General features: G+C 51.5%; 2 protein-coding genes across 2 annotated transcripts in view; one reads left to right on the top strand and one right to left on the bottom strand.

The window, feature by feature from the left end:
- Positions 1-6,802: 6,802 nt before the first annotated feature.
- PSMD7 (proteasome 26S subunit, non-ATPase 7) lies at positions 6,803-10,105 on the top strand. Its single transcript, XM_014889538.2, has 7 exons — positions 6,803-6,988; positions 7,507-7,598; positions 7,858-7,950; positions 8,396-8,493; positions 8,778-8,858; positions 9,393-9,484; positions 9,620-10,105. The coding sequence occupies exons 1-7, from the start codon at positions 6,915-6,917 to the stop codon at positions 10,056-10,058; spliced, it is 969 nt and encodes a 322-aa protein (XP_014745024.2). The 5' UTR covers positions 6,803-6,914; the 3' UTR covers positions 10,059-10,105.
- A 533-nt stretch (positions 10,106-10,638) lies between these two features.
- The window catches only part of WWP2 (WW domain containing E3 ubiquitin protein ligase 2), a 31,219-nt gene continuing 27,569 nt past the window's right edge, over positions 10,639-14,288 (bottom strand). Inside the window, exons 18-24 of the mRNA XM_014889533.2 lie at positions 14,027-14,160; positions 13,799-13,939; positions 13,156-13,276; positions 12,760-12,864; positions 12,570-12,666; positions 11,701-11,773; positions 10,639-11,566 (exon numbers count right to left, since the gene is read on the bottom strand). Of these exons, the coding sequence (XP_014745019.2) occupies positions 11,467-11,566; positions 11,701-11,773; positions 12,570-12,666; positions 12,760-12,864; positions 13,156-13,276; positions 13,799-13,939; positions 14,027-14,160 (771 nt within the window). The 3' untranslated portion in view covers positions 10,639-11,466. The remainder of the gene's footprint in view (positions 11,567-11,700; positions 11,774-12,569; positions 12,667-12,759; positions 12,865-13,155; positions 13,277-13,798; positions 13,940-14,026; positions 14,161-14,288) is intronic.

Here is a 14,288-nt window from a genome sequence, read left to right as displayed (position 1 = left end):
CAGAAGCTGAAAATCTGGGAATGTGGGAGCACCCAAGAGCCTGCTCAGAGGAATTCCAGAGTCAGGGAACCTTGCCTCGACAGCCTGGACACAATTCACAGCTATTTTAAACCCATCACCTACCGAGCACGACCCATAACCTCCCATCACAGCACCCAAAAGTTACTGTGTCCTGTTCATGACAAACGGAGCTTTGCTGACACAACGTTCCCAATGTTTGGCTGCAGTCTGAGAACGGAAAAGAGAGCAAGTCTGGCAGAAACACGCCTAAGGAGATTTTATTCAGGGAAGGGAGGACCTCCTGCTTCACACACACAAGCCATTAAGAATTTTACAACCAAATCACATGGAGCTGCATGTCCAGAACGTGTTCCTTCTCCCTTCCAGCAGCCCTGATGAAGGAGCCTGGCTCTGGGCTGGATGTGTTTCCTCCTCCTTCAGGACTCGCTCTGCCTTTCTTTTCCCTACTGCCTCTCTGAAATTCCATGGCAAGCCACTGTTGTTAAACAGCAGTAAGTGTTACTCTCCCAGCAGTGTACACTAACAATAATTCAGCCCTGTGTCAGGGGAGGCTGTGAGTTCCTAGCTGAATTTATTTGAAAAATAAAGTTTGTTCTTTTTCTCCAAGATCTTTCCTAAAGCCAGCATGGAACTCTTGTAAAAGAAAAGTGCCTCTAAGTACCAACTACCCAAGGAACAGCCTTTTTATTTTATTTTTTTATTCCTTGCTCACCATGACAACATAATAAATGAGCCCTGAGAGACTTGCAGTGCTTAACTATTTAAAATTGTGTATTTTATCTTTCACTGTAGGCTTCCAGACATAACATCCACGATCTGTTTTTCAAACCCTCTTCAGTGTCTCTGAGTGAAATGCGTCAATTTTCACCTGCAACACGCAATGATCAGAAGGACACCTTGAGCAGGGACTCTGGCAACACTTTACAGAACTACTCTTACAGTATTTTTGTGATCTCTTAATAATTACTCGCTCCTGAAAAAGAAAGGCAACAAGGCAATAGTTTCACCATCTGCTTTTCCCATTTTTGTTTGGAATTCTGCTGGATGGCTCTGTATTCTTTCATACATGACTAATAGGAAAGATACAAGACTAATAGGAAACACAACTGCAACTTCACTTAGGGTTGGTTTCAGTTAACAGATGGGCTTTAAACTATCCAACATAAAAGCATTCATTTCAGAAAAACTGACCCCAAAACTGCTTCATAAAATGAAGTATTTCCATTTTTTTTCCCCCTCAAAGCTTTAGGATCTTTCATGACACTACAGTATAAGAGGCCCCTGGGTTAAAAAAAAAAAAATAGCGCACACACACAATTTCTGACCTTAAATATCAGAGACTAAAGGTTTTGCAATAAAAGTATCAGCAGTAACATACACGGCTCTACAAAAAGCCTCCACGACCACAGCTTTCCTTGCTAAATTTCGAGTGCCAACATAAAATTACAGCACAGACATCTCCAAAATCGCTTTTTTTTGGGTCAAGTGAAGCTCTAGCTTTCCAGCAGCTGCGGTGGGGCCGTGGCAGGAGCAGTTCCCTGCGGAAGTCCTGGGAGGCAGCCGTGGGTCTACATTTACCATTAGACATGTTCAGAATCATCCTCCGCAGTATTTCTTGCAACTCGGTTCTCCGACTTCTGTCCAGGTGCCATCTGGGGCTTCCCAGAACTTCCCGGCACAGCCCCGTAGGTGGCGGCATTTCCGTATGGAAAAACCAGAATTCCCGTTTCACAGTCACCCTTACACTCACATCCTGAGCCCGCTGGGATGGCAAAGGTTCTCCCCGGGGCTGGGCAGTGCCCAAAAGCAGAAACATCTCCCTTTGCCCAACTTTTCTCTCCACTGCTGCTAAGGAGCAGCATCGCAGAAGTCACCAAAATACAAATTTAGAAGCAGAGGAAGCAAGTGAAGCTTTCCAAATCTCACTGTAGCCCATGAGCATGGCTCCTCATTTTGAATGCTTTTATTACTTCCTAACCAGAATCCTCTGAGCCTTGCAGACAGGTATAGAACCACTCAAAAAATAATAATAAAAAAAGAACACACCAAACAAAACTCCCCAAAGCCCGTGCTTAAAAAAATGCTGTTAAAATTTCATACAAGAATTAACAATGGAGAAAAGTCAGCAAATAAGACTAAGTAAGTTCCTGTGTTTCCAACAGTGGCTTTGCCAGATGCATCATCACATCTGCATGTGAGCAATTTTTCATTATTTATAAATGCGTTATAGGAACACAGCCAAGCTACAAACCAAGGAGTCCAACACACATTAAAAAAAAAAAAAAAAAAAAAAAAAGAAAGAAAAAAAAGGAAAAAAAAAAACAGGGAATGTGTCTTGGTTATAGAACAAAAGAATTCATTTTATCACTTGGCTTTAGCACTGGAGAAAATGGCTCCTGGTGCGCTGAACCCCGTGATGAATGTGCCCCCTCCAGATCTTTATTGCCCCTGTAAATCACCGCACTGACAGCACTTAATAAGAAAGCTTTGGAGTGGGTTTGAAGTTTTGCTTTGTACAAATAAAATCTCATATTAAAGAATTTGCTAGTCCTCAAGGTGTGGAAAAATAAGTATGACTAGAACCTGTTGTGCTTGCTTTTTTTAACTGTTTGTTTCCACTATTATTTTTTAAAAAAACATTTTGTAGCAAAAGGACCAAAATAATATAAGGAAAACGGTCTGTATTAAAATAAAAAATTAGAGTCAGGACTTAGTTATTAAAACCCCATATTTCTGATATTTCTATACCCTGTGATGTCTGGACATGGTAACAAAATCAGAGGCATAGACTCTAAAACATTAAATATCTTCTATGGTGTGATATGACATGTTGACATTACTCCTGGTTTTTAACTAAACAAAGTGAGGATTCAGTGTCCACAGTTCTCAGTCAAAATCCCACTCTTTGATAGAGGGCAGGATTATCTGAGTCACCTGTTACCCCCCAGGTGGGAACAAAAGGCTTTAAATCCCTTGGCAGCAACTGCAACAATATTCACAGATGTGGTCAGTAACAACTTCTACACATATTTTATATATATATATATATATACACCACAGCTTTGGCCAAGCACCCTCTATAAATTACTACAACACAAATATTTAAAGTTCATATCAGAAAGTGAATAGACTCATTTATAATTACAGATTTAGTTGTTTGGAGGTGACGTTCTAGAACAGATATTTGAGGGGGAAATGGTGATTTGGAGATGGTCAAAAGCACTGATAGACAGTGTCAGCACAGCACTGAATTATACTTTAACCAAAATAAATCACAATTCATGTGCTGGTGGCTTTCTCTTCTGCCTCCATGGCTTGTGTTATCTTTGCTCAATTCCAGGCAGCATCATTCCTTCTAAACCAGTTTATGGCACACCCTGGCTGAGGAAATCTTAACAGGAAACTACAGTTATTCGGACAGAGCTAAATGTATTTATAGGGAAATAAATGTATTTCCTGTTCAAACTGGGAGCACAAAGGTTTTATGTGACAAACTATCAACAGGTCTGGAGGAAGTCCAGCTTCTCCTGACGGACAAAACACATTTGAGAAGGCACCTCAAGGAAAAGGCACACTAGTGGACATGGTCTGTAAGCATAGGAAAAATGAAGGGAGGTTTTTCCCTAAAAACAAACCCAACCAGTATGAAAGGAGCACATTAGCAAGAGTCCTTTAGGATTAGGAGCCAAAGTATCAGGTATCAATCTTTCCCAGCTGCATCGATCTTTCCATGGATCTTTTTCTACCTCTCACCACTGGAAACATCTGCAAAGCTGTGGCCACTGTGCCACCAGAAAGAGAAACCTGGCACTGGGGGCCAGTGCATGACCCCAGATCAAGCAAAAGGAGGAGAATGAGGGATTGTGGATTTGGATTTGGAAGGAAGTTTCCCCCGGGACCCCCTGAGCTGGACAGGGACCCAGCACAGCCCCCTCCCCTTCCAGGGACATTTCCCTGCTGCCCACTCCCCCTGCAGCTCACCGAGGCAACAGCCAGAGCCTCCTTTAACATTTATAATCATTACTTCGATTTTTAAACTACTTTAAGATGGTTTAGTCTTATTTTCCAAACCGGAAGCCATCCTTAAACCTCTGAGAACAGTTGTGGGTAACTTCTGGGGGCTGTGTATGGGTTGGATTGGGGTTTTTCTCAACAAAATAAAAGCCCAACAAATATTGCAGGAATCGCTTGTTCCATTTTAAAGAGCAGATCCCAGGTGCTCTCCTCCCTCCATCCCCACTGCAGGAGAGGTGCCAGCGCTCAGGGACAGTCCCAGCTCAGCACTCCAGGGAAGGATCCCCTCTCCGTGTGCATGTTTGCCACTCCACAGCTCAAACACCTCATTAGCTGCTTTTTATTGAGCACCAGCACTCCTTACTTACTTCAATTCTCTGATTAAGCATCACACTGCCGGGATCTCCAGCCTGCATCTGCCAGCTGAGTAGCTCAGTAATGGGAAGGGAAGGGAAGGGAAGGGAAGGGAAGGGAAGGGAAGGGAAGGGAAGGGAAGGGAAGGGAAGGGAAGGGAAGGGAAGGGAAGGGAAGGGAAGGGAAGGGAAGGGAAGGGAAGGGAAGGGAAGGGAAGGAACTGCGATCCCTGGGAGCTGGCTCCTTTTAAACCCTTGTGTACAGCATCAACACCCCGAACTCCAGCAGCACAGTCCGGAGAATCCAACCTCAAACGCGCCAAGAGTAATTTCAATAAAGAGCCCCAACAGGCGATTAAAATGCCCTGAATGCAGGTTCTAAGGCTGCTCGGGGAGCCGGAGGAGCCCCGAGGTGGCCCTGGCACAGCCCCCGGCCCTCTGCCCCCAGTCCATCAGCTCGCTGTCCCCCGTCACTGCCTGACATGATTTAACAACTGTAATTCCTTATTTAACGATGTCAAAGGTTTTTAGGAAATTGACTGTATTTCACCAACGATATATTTCTTCTCGATGACAGAGTGGTTAAAATGATTTTTAAACCAAGACAGCAAAAATAAAGCAGTAATAAAATCAATAAAAGGTGCTTAAAACATTCCTTCTATTAGGTAATGGCATTTAAAATATCCGTAGCTTGTAATGGCACTTAGGATATGCCCGAAAATCAATGAGCTAAATTACTTATTGAACTAGTTAATTTGAACATTGAGTTTTATATGTATATTGATAAAACAAGCGACAAGAACCCTGGCTGCGTTCGAATTCCACGGTCAGATATCTCCCTCTGCCGGGAAAAAACCTCGGAAAAACGCCACTAGAGACTTTTTTCCTTTTTTTTTTTTTTTCTTTTAAGCAGGAACACTAAAGGATGTAACAACTGAGAACTCCACGAGAGGTCTCAGACTCTGCAGGGTTTGGAAATTATTGTTGTTTTTGCCAAAATCTCCGAAGTTTTATGATGCTGAATAGCAACACAAAATGTTTAATTGCACCCAAAATACCATTTGGTATTCTGAAATACTAAAATATTACCACTATATACAGAAATATACAAAAAACTTGTGGGGATGGTGTAAAAAATAAGGGGATATAATAGCGCTTTAAAAACTGTCAGATCACTCTTGACAATTTTTGGTATTTTTCATGTTGGGAACTCCTCCGTGTAGACTCTGAAATAACAGCCTCAGGTAATTCTTTTTTTTTTTTTTTTTCTGCTAGAAATAAAGTGTGAAAGACAAGTTCTGTGTCAGCTCCTGCTCCTGAGGTGCAAAAACTCTTCTCCACAGTCTCACCTGAGCCTGTTTCTCCTTCACACGCAGCAAAAACCTCTACAAAATCTGAGACGCTGAAGGGCATTGGCTTTACCTGACACGGTTCCTGGGAAGAAACACAGGAAAACAAAGATTTCTACCTATTTTCGTGGGCTTTTATGGCTGCGGCAGCGGCATCCCCGCCGGCCCCGGGGGCTCTGGGGCGATGGCGCTCGCAAGGACAGCACCTGGAGGGAAGGGGAGGATTAAAGGCGGTGATGGCGCTTTCCACTGTGTGCCAGGCTCCCCCCCCGTGAGGGAAGGCAGGGCCGGGACCGGAGGGGGTTCCCGGAGAGGTCACGGTGATGCCGCCCGCACCTTCACGGGAGCCCCGGAGCCCCGCAGGACTGGGGACACTGAGGGGAGGGATGGGGGAATGAGGGGGAAAAGAGGAGGGGAAAGAGGGGTTTTAAAAAGCGGGGGAAGGAAAAGAGAGGTTAAAAAAAAAAAAGCGGAGGGATAAAAAGAGGGGAAAGGAGTGGAAAAGAGAGGAAAGGGATGAAAAAGAAGGGAAAGGAGTCAAAAAGAGAGGAAAGGGGGAAACGGGAGGAAAAAAAGAAAAGAAAGGGGAGGAAAAGGAAAAAGAGGAGGGGGAAAAAGGGGGAAAAGAGGGAAAAAGGTAGAGAAAAGGGGGAAAAAGGTAGAAAAAAAGGGGAAAAAGGTAGGGAAAAGGGGAAAGGGACGGGAAAGGGGCGGGACCGGCCGTTGAGGCCCGCCCCCTCCCACCCTTTCCCCGCCTCGGGGCGGAGCAACGCCCAAGATGGCGGCGGCACCTTCCCAAGATGGCGGCGGCATCGTCCCAAGATGGCGGCGGGACCTCCCAAGATGGCGACGAGACCCTCCCAAGATGGCGACGAGACGCTCTCAAGATGGCGACGGAACCTTCTCAAGATGGCGACGAGACCCTCTCAATATGGCGGCGTGACCTTCTCAGAATGGCGGTTTCCACGCCCCAGTGTGGCAGTCCCCTCCCAAGATGGCGAGAGCACTCTCTCAAGATGGCCGCGGTCCCTCCCCGGCCGGCGGTGGCCCCGCCCCGCGCGCTGCACGCCGGGCGCTCGGGGCGGGCTGAGGGCGCGGGGCCGGTCGGGCCTGGTGCGGGCGCGGGCGGTCGGAGCGAGCGGGGCCGGGCGCGGCCGGGCCGGGCAGGGCGGGCGCCATGCCGGAGCTGGCCGTGGACAGGGTGGTCGTGCACCCGCTGGTGCTGCTCAGCGTCGTGGATCACTTCAACAGGTGCGGCCGGGCGGGAGCGGCGCCGCGGCGCTGAGTCACGGCCGGGCCGGGAGCGGGGCCGGGCTGGGAGCGGGGCCCTAAAGGAGCCCGGGGCCGGGAGGGGAAGCGGCGGAGCGGGAGGGCCCCGGGACGGGGAGGGGACCCGGTCCCTCTGGCCCCCGCGGGTAATTCGGGCCTAACTCCGCTCCCTCCCGCCGGTGCCGAGCGGTTTTGGAGTCAAAAATAAAACCCTAAATGGCAGGAGAGGGCCGAGTCCGCGGTGGGTGACACTGGGGTCGGTCGCCGCTCGCTGTTCGCAGGCGGTGCCGGGGTCGCGTCCCCCGTGAGTGGCGTGGGCCCGTCCCTGGGGACAGGCTTTGGTTCCGAGGGCACCCAGCGCCCTTTTGTGGCTGTAAACACCGGCAGTGATAACACAATCATCACCTCCTCTCTTCCACCCTGCTGTGTCACCCCCGACAGGGGGTGGGGGTCCCTTCTCCCCGTTTGTGGCAGAGACTGACAGTCGTTTTTCCTTTCAGGATAGGAAAAGTGGGAAATCAGAAGCGAGTGGTTGGAGTGCTGCTGGGCTCCTGGCAGAAGAAGATCCTGGATGTTTCCAACAGTTTTGCAGGTGAATTTGGGTGTCCTGCCCTTCTGCAAAGCCACAGAATTATTTAGTGGATGGATTGTGTTGGGTTTTTTTGAAGAAACCCTTGATCCATCTACATACAAATCACCCCATATACAACAACAAATGCAAACTGTTGTTGACACCCAAGTAAGCCTCACACTCCTTTATCAGCCAAAAATATCCAAAGCCAGAGCATTTTGATAAACATTTTAATTCAGGAGGTTGGGTTCTTAAATGCTGGTGTTTTGTTTCTTTCCAGTACCTTTTGATGAGGATGACAAGGATGATACCGTGTGGTTCCTGGACCATGACTATCTGGAGAACATGTATGGAATGTTTAAGAAGGTCAATGGTGAGTTGAGACCTGTCAGTCAGGGATAAGCTCCCAGAAACTTTCAGGGCCGTGGAAAAGGGAATTCCTGTTAATCACAGAATCCTTAAGGTTGGGAAGGATTTATAAGATCGAGTCCAACCGTCAATCAGCACTGTGTTCTTCACTAACTGTGTCCCACACCCACGCAGTTTTAAACACTTCAGGGATGGGATTTGTATCTCAAGATGTCAGAGACCCTGAGAGCAGCACAATTAACACAAGCTGTTAATTACCCAGTGAAGGGGCCAGGAGAAGAGCTGTGGGTCAGTAAGGGTGATGAGTGAGTGTGGTCATTGCTCAAGCCCTGGCCTTGTCATCCACTTCCCTCTCCTCCACACGGGTCACACCCACCCAGTCTCTGCCCAGGTCTCTCTGCTGGTGCCTCCCCATGGTTATGATTCCAAATCCTTCCTGTTTTGCTCAGCCAGAGAAAGAATCGTGGGGTGGTACCACACGGGCCCAAAGCTGCACAAGAACGACATCGCCATCAACGAACTGATGAAGAGATACTGCCCCAACTCTGTAAGTGGGGCCACCTCTGGCCTGTGGGGTTCTTCTCTTGCTTTCCCTAAAAGGGGCATGTGGGAAACCTTGTCCCCCACCTTTTTGGCTGGTGACACAGCATGGTGGCTGTAAAGTGTTTGAGGAACTGGGATCAGGAGTTTATTGAATCACTGTCTCAGCGTCTGAGGTTACCCCTCTGAGTAGCCTCGTGCTGGTGCTGAGGAGGGAAGAGCTGGCTTGGGTATTTTTTTCCTACTCCTTGACCAATCTCCAATTTTCTGCACGTTTTCTTTCTCCCCAAGGTGCTGGTGATCATTGATGTGAAGCCAAAGGACCTGGGGCTGCCCACAGAAGCCTACATCTCCGTGGAGGAGGTCCATGATGTGAGTGTTGACTCTGAAGTGTCACAGCCGGCACTTGGAGGCTGTCACTCGTGGGTGTCACTGGCTGCAGGTGCTCCCAGGTGTGCCCAGTCATTGTGGGCCTGCCCTGAGCAGCTCACTCCCCACTGAGCCCCATGCAGACAAACAACACCCAGCAGTGAGTCATTGTAATTGTTGCATTTTAATTAATTCTGGATGCCTATAAAACACTGGATCCTTTTGCCTTTTCTGAGGCCGTCAGTACAGAGCAGGAGCTGCTTTCCCAAAATGCAGTGAGGGAAGAGAGAAGTAACTGTGATATTTAGAATTTGCATTGCTCCCTCCTGGGCACAGACCAGCAAAATGCAGAAATGGGAAGTTACCCAGAGCAGGAGAGATTGCTGGGGCAGTGGGTGACACTGATTAAATCAAGGACATCCCAGCTAGAGCTGTTCCTCTCAGATCCCCTGTGGCCTGCGTAGGGTTGTTTTTCTGCTTTCCTTGGTGCAATCCCTCGCCCCCTGGCTAAAACCCCCCCTTTGTGTGTCCCTGTAGGACGGCACCCCAACCTCCAAGACCTTTGAGCACGTGACGAGCGAGATCGGTGCTGAGGAGGCCGAGGAAGTGGGTGTGGAGCACCTGCTGAGGTGAGGGGGCAGCTCTGCTGTCCTGGGAGCCAGGATCCCACCAGCCCTCAGCCATGCTCACACAGAGCTGGAAAGGGCCCAGGGGACGGTGCCCAGCAGGGTGAGGTTCTAATCCCCGTTCTCTCTGGGTTTCAGGGACATCAAGGACACCACGGTGGGCACGCTGTCCCAGCGCATCACAAACCAGGTCCATGGCTTGAAGGGACTGAACTCCAAGCTTCTGGACATCAGGAGCTACCTAGAGAAAGTAGCCCAGGGCAAACTCCCCATCAACCACCAGATCATCTACCACCTCCAGGATGTCTTTAACCTGCTCCCAGATGTGAACCTGCAGGAGTTTGTCAAGGCCTTTTACCTGAAGACCAACGACCAGATGGTGGTGGTGTACCTGGCCTCGCTCATCCGCTCCGTTGTGGCCCTGCACAACCTCATCAACAACAAGATTGCCAACAGGGATGCGGAGAAGAAGGAAGGACAGGAAAAAGAAGAAAGTAAAAAGGAGAGGAAAGATGAGAAGGAGAAGGACAAAGAGAAGAGTGATGGCAAGAAAGAGGAGAAAAAGGAGAAAAAGTAAAAGGTGTAGTTTTTTTTATTTGTAAATTAAAAATCTTGTAAACTAAATCCCTGGTGCTAGGGTCTTGTATGTTGGCCTCAGCACTCTGCTCCTCCTCACACAGGCAGGGGTGGGGGGAGCCATGTGCAGGCTTTTGATTTGATTTGATTTGATTATATTGTTACACAGCACTTTTCCTTCCCCCAGCCTGTCTTTGGGGGTGTTGAGGCCTCAGCTCATGCACACTCTGCTCTCACTGACCATGTTCCCGTGTTCCAGGGCTAATCCTTTGCTATCGCCCAATTTCGTGCACCACAGCCCATCCCTGTGTTTAACTGTCTGTGCCTCAGCCCCTCGGGGTGGCCCTGTCACCCCTGGCTGGGACCAAGCAGCTCTAGGGGATGCAGGAGGCTGTGAGTCGAGGGAGGCACTGGGGCCATCACTGACACAGAGCAGGCAGGGACAAAATCCACGGCATTTGTGATCCCAGTGCTGAGCTCCAGGTGCCATTAATGCCCTGGAGCCCCAGAGCCCTGCACAGAGGCAGGGCAGGCACAGACAGACCCGGGACACACACAGGGAGCCAGCACACAGGCACAGCTCGGCAGCTGCTTTGTCGTTTATTGCACACGAAGCCGCGCGGGGCAGGCGGGGCCGTGCGGAACCGGCCGGTTCCCAGCCCGGAGCCTTGCAGGTCCCGTCTCCACAGGCTCCAGGACACACAGACACAGCCACGCCGGGTCTGTCACCCGCACACACCGGCAGGGACACGAGTGACATCCAGGTGATCTTGCAGGAGTGTGGGCAGAGCCCAGGATCCGAGCAGGGCAGGGCCCCGGCAGTGCCCGGGGCTGCTGTGGAGCACCAGCTCCGAGCAGGAACTACATCACTTAAATACAACGGCCCAGGGGCCACGGGCTGCACAGTGGGACACGCCATGGACACGCTCGGCCAGGCTCTGGCTCCAGTGGCTGCAGGGCTGGCCTGGGAAGGGGCTGTCCTGGTGCCCAAGAGCCCCTCACAAGCATCGCCTTGGGGGTCACTGTCACTGTTGCTGAATGGTGGGTGCAGGATGGGGCCCAGAAGTCAATCTGAAGCATTTTCCCCCTCGCTTGCAATGACCAAAATGCCATGAAAAGGCAGAAAACAGGAGGGGGAAGAAGAGCCTCTACCAAACACAACTGTGTCAAGAGAGGGAGCCCTCTGTGCTGTCCCCCAGCCCTCACAAGCCAAGCCCTTTTGTCCTCCTCTCCATCACACCTCGGATTTCCTTAGGGAGGGAAGCAGTGCCCCATTCCCCCAGGGCCGTGTCAGTGCAGACCTCGCCCAGGAACAGGAGCCACAGTGTCCACAGGGGCCTGTGCACATCCCGGGGAAGGCTCGGCCCTGGGCAGCGGCCACAGCGCTCCGGGAACGCCCCACAGCTCCATCACTCCTGTCCAAACCCTTCCGTCTCCTCGATGGCGTAAAGCAGCTTCTCCTTCAGCTGTTCATAGCTCTTGTAGGGAGGGAGATCCAGGCGGTTGAAGCTGGGGAGAGAGCGGAGGCTGGGACAGGCCAGAACAGCAGTCCCAGAGATCCCAGGGGATGGAGAGCCCCTGCAGCCCCACAGAGCTCCCCCTGTCCCCACATCCCCCAGCCAGGCTGAGGGACAGTCACTTACCACGTGTGGCTCCGTGGCAGCCACGTCTCTTTGCCAACTTTATCGATGCAGAATTTCTGGGGCCCGTTGCTGCCTGTTAATGACGAGCACAGCAAAGCTCTTTACATGACCAGGAGCTGAAAAATAAACCCCTCCCACACACACTAAGAGCCACTGTAATGGCCCTACGATCCCAGAGTTACACAGGGCATAAATCCACGGCATCAATCCCTGCCTGTTTGCAGAGAGGACGTTGAAAAAACAAAAGAGAAAGCAAAAAGCAGATTCACAGCACAGAGGGGCAAGAGCACCATCTCTGAGTATGGTGGTTCCATAGCAAGTGCTAAAACTTATTGATCTGTAAACCCTCAGGACTGTGCAAATCCATCTATCCAAGAGTTTTAAAGGACCTGGAACAGGAAGTCTGAGTCACTGAGGTGGCTTTTTTAAACACTGGGAATGCTGGAGAGGTTCCAGGGGGTGGAAAAAGCTAATACGACAGCAAGAACAACTGAGTGGGTTAAGCAACCTGGTTGGCTCGACATGAACACCAGGAAAGTCAGGGAAAGGCTGGTACAGGCCCCCAAAAGCAGTAAATTAAGGGTAAGTGGAAGCACACTGCAGTTTTCTGAAAAAGAGACTCTGTCGCACAGGAATCAAAATTGAATCAGAAATCCAATCTCACTCGGATCGAGATCACAAACCAGCCCCACAAAGTTAACCCTGGTGGGACAGTAACAGCTAAAGAACGTGTCTGGAAATGGCACAGCACCAGCTGGGAGCACTGATCACTGCACTCAGACCTCACAGCTGCCTTCCTGCTCATGTGCTGTGTGCCCTGTGTGGGGACAGGGACAGGAAAGTGCCACCCCCCGGTCCCCAGGACGCACCAATGAGCTCAGCAAAGCCCCCGACGGGCAGGCGGCAGGTCCCTGTCACAAACTGCAGCAGCCGGATCCTCTTCTCATTGTCCATCTCCTTCACCACCTGCAGCAGGAATAGCTCAGTGGGATCCTGGTCCCATCCTGCAGGATGGCTCCTGCCAGGGCACCCCACACCCTCAGCTGGGCTCACACTGACCTGCCAGAACCACTGGATCTGTTTGCTGTTCTTGGTGTAGTGCCTGTAGATGGTATTTTTCTGCCAGTCGTTCATGTCGATCTCCTGCATCCCGCACAGCATCAGCTGGGGACAAGGGACACTCAGCAGAGGACAGATGGGGCCCCGTGCCCACGCTCCGAGCACCAATCCCTCTGGTGCCAGCCTTCACCTGGCCCAGGCACCAGCACTGAGGTGTCTGGCACCAACTCCTCCCATCCAACGGGATGTTCTCTTGCTAATGGACACCACAAGCCACCCCCAGACCCAACACCCAGGGCTGAACCCTCATATCAGCAGAGCCGATGGGCACAGAGCATGAGCAGGGTCACCTTGTGCCACTTCCCGTCCCCCTGCCCAGCCCAGGTGCCAGCTCACCTCTAGCTCCTTCTCATCGAAGTAGCGCAGCCACTCCAGTGGCACCACCTCGTTGAAGCCATCCAGGAACGCCTTGGTCTGCTCCTCCACGCCCCGTGTGAACCTCCAGTCTGTCAGCAGCCTGGGGAGGCACACGGGGTCAGCACACAGCCAGCACTGCTGGCCTGGCACGGGGAAGCCCCAGGATCCCTCCCACCAGCAGGGAGGGCTCTGGGACCGTGGGCCATGGGAGAGGGGCTCCCTCAAAGCACCAGGGTTCCCCTCAGTTCCCACTGGTGGGTTTGTGTCTGCCCCCAAACCCACGAGCAGCATTCAGCCCCGACAGCGGCCTTAGGAGCTCCAGGGGTGCAAACCACATTCCCTGGCTGGAGCTGAGCTGGCCCTGGCAGCCCCCAGGCAGGCAGGGGGAACAGCCATGGGACAGGAGAGCCTCAGCCTCTCTCCCCTCTCCTTTTTCCTGAAAGTACTGGCAACTGCCCAGCCCGCAGCAATCCAGACCGCAGCAGAGCTCGGCCAGCCGCGCCAGCCCGGGCTTGTCACAGCCACGTAGCCCAGGGAAGCGGCCACGTCCCAAAGCCCACGGTCCCACCCCTGCAGCCGCTGGGGGCGGGTGCCTGACAGGACCCCTGGGACAGCCACTCACATGATGTACTCCTCCTTGTTCTCCTCCGTCACACGGATGCTCTCACCACCCTCCTTCAGCTCGTGGGTGGTCACCTTGCCCAGGATCTCCATGTCCTGGATGAAATACAGTTCCAGGCCGCACTCCTCCAGGCTGTTCTCCCTGTGGGGGACACCAGGATGTGATTCCTGACAGAGACACCGAGCAGCAGTGAGGGGAGCTCTGCAGGAGGGAGTGCAGGGCACTCACTTGGTCCAGACGATGGAGTTGTAGAACTCGGGGTCGATGGACTCCAGGTCCTTCAGTGTCGGGCGCTTGTTCAGCATCCGTTTGTAGAAGGGCAGCGTGAAACCAGTATCAATGAACTTCCCGTGGTACAGAGCCTGTGGCAGGGAGGGGAGGGGACATCAGCTCACAGGGGACCCTGGGGGACAGCCCTGGCGCAGCCACGGGGCAGAAGGGACTCATTCAGGGCTTCCTGAGCCGTGGTTTTGCTCCTGGCTGGCACACA

The sequence above is a fragment of the Sturnus vulgaris genome, chromosome 12 (genome assembly GCF_052056855.1).
Source record: "Sturnus vulgaris isolate bStuVul1 chromosome 12, bStuVul1.hap1, whole genome shotgun sequence".
Classification (NCBI taxonomy): Eukaryota; Metazoa; Chordata; class Aves; order Passeriformes; family Sturnidae; genus Sturnus; species Sturnus vulgaris.
Note: the sequence above shows the minus strand (reverse complement) of the source record. Positions and strands in the feature narration are given on the sequence as shown.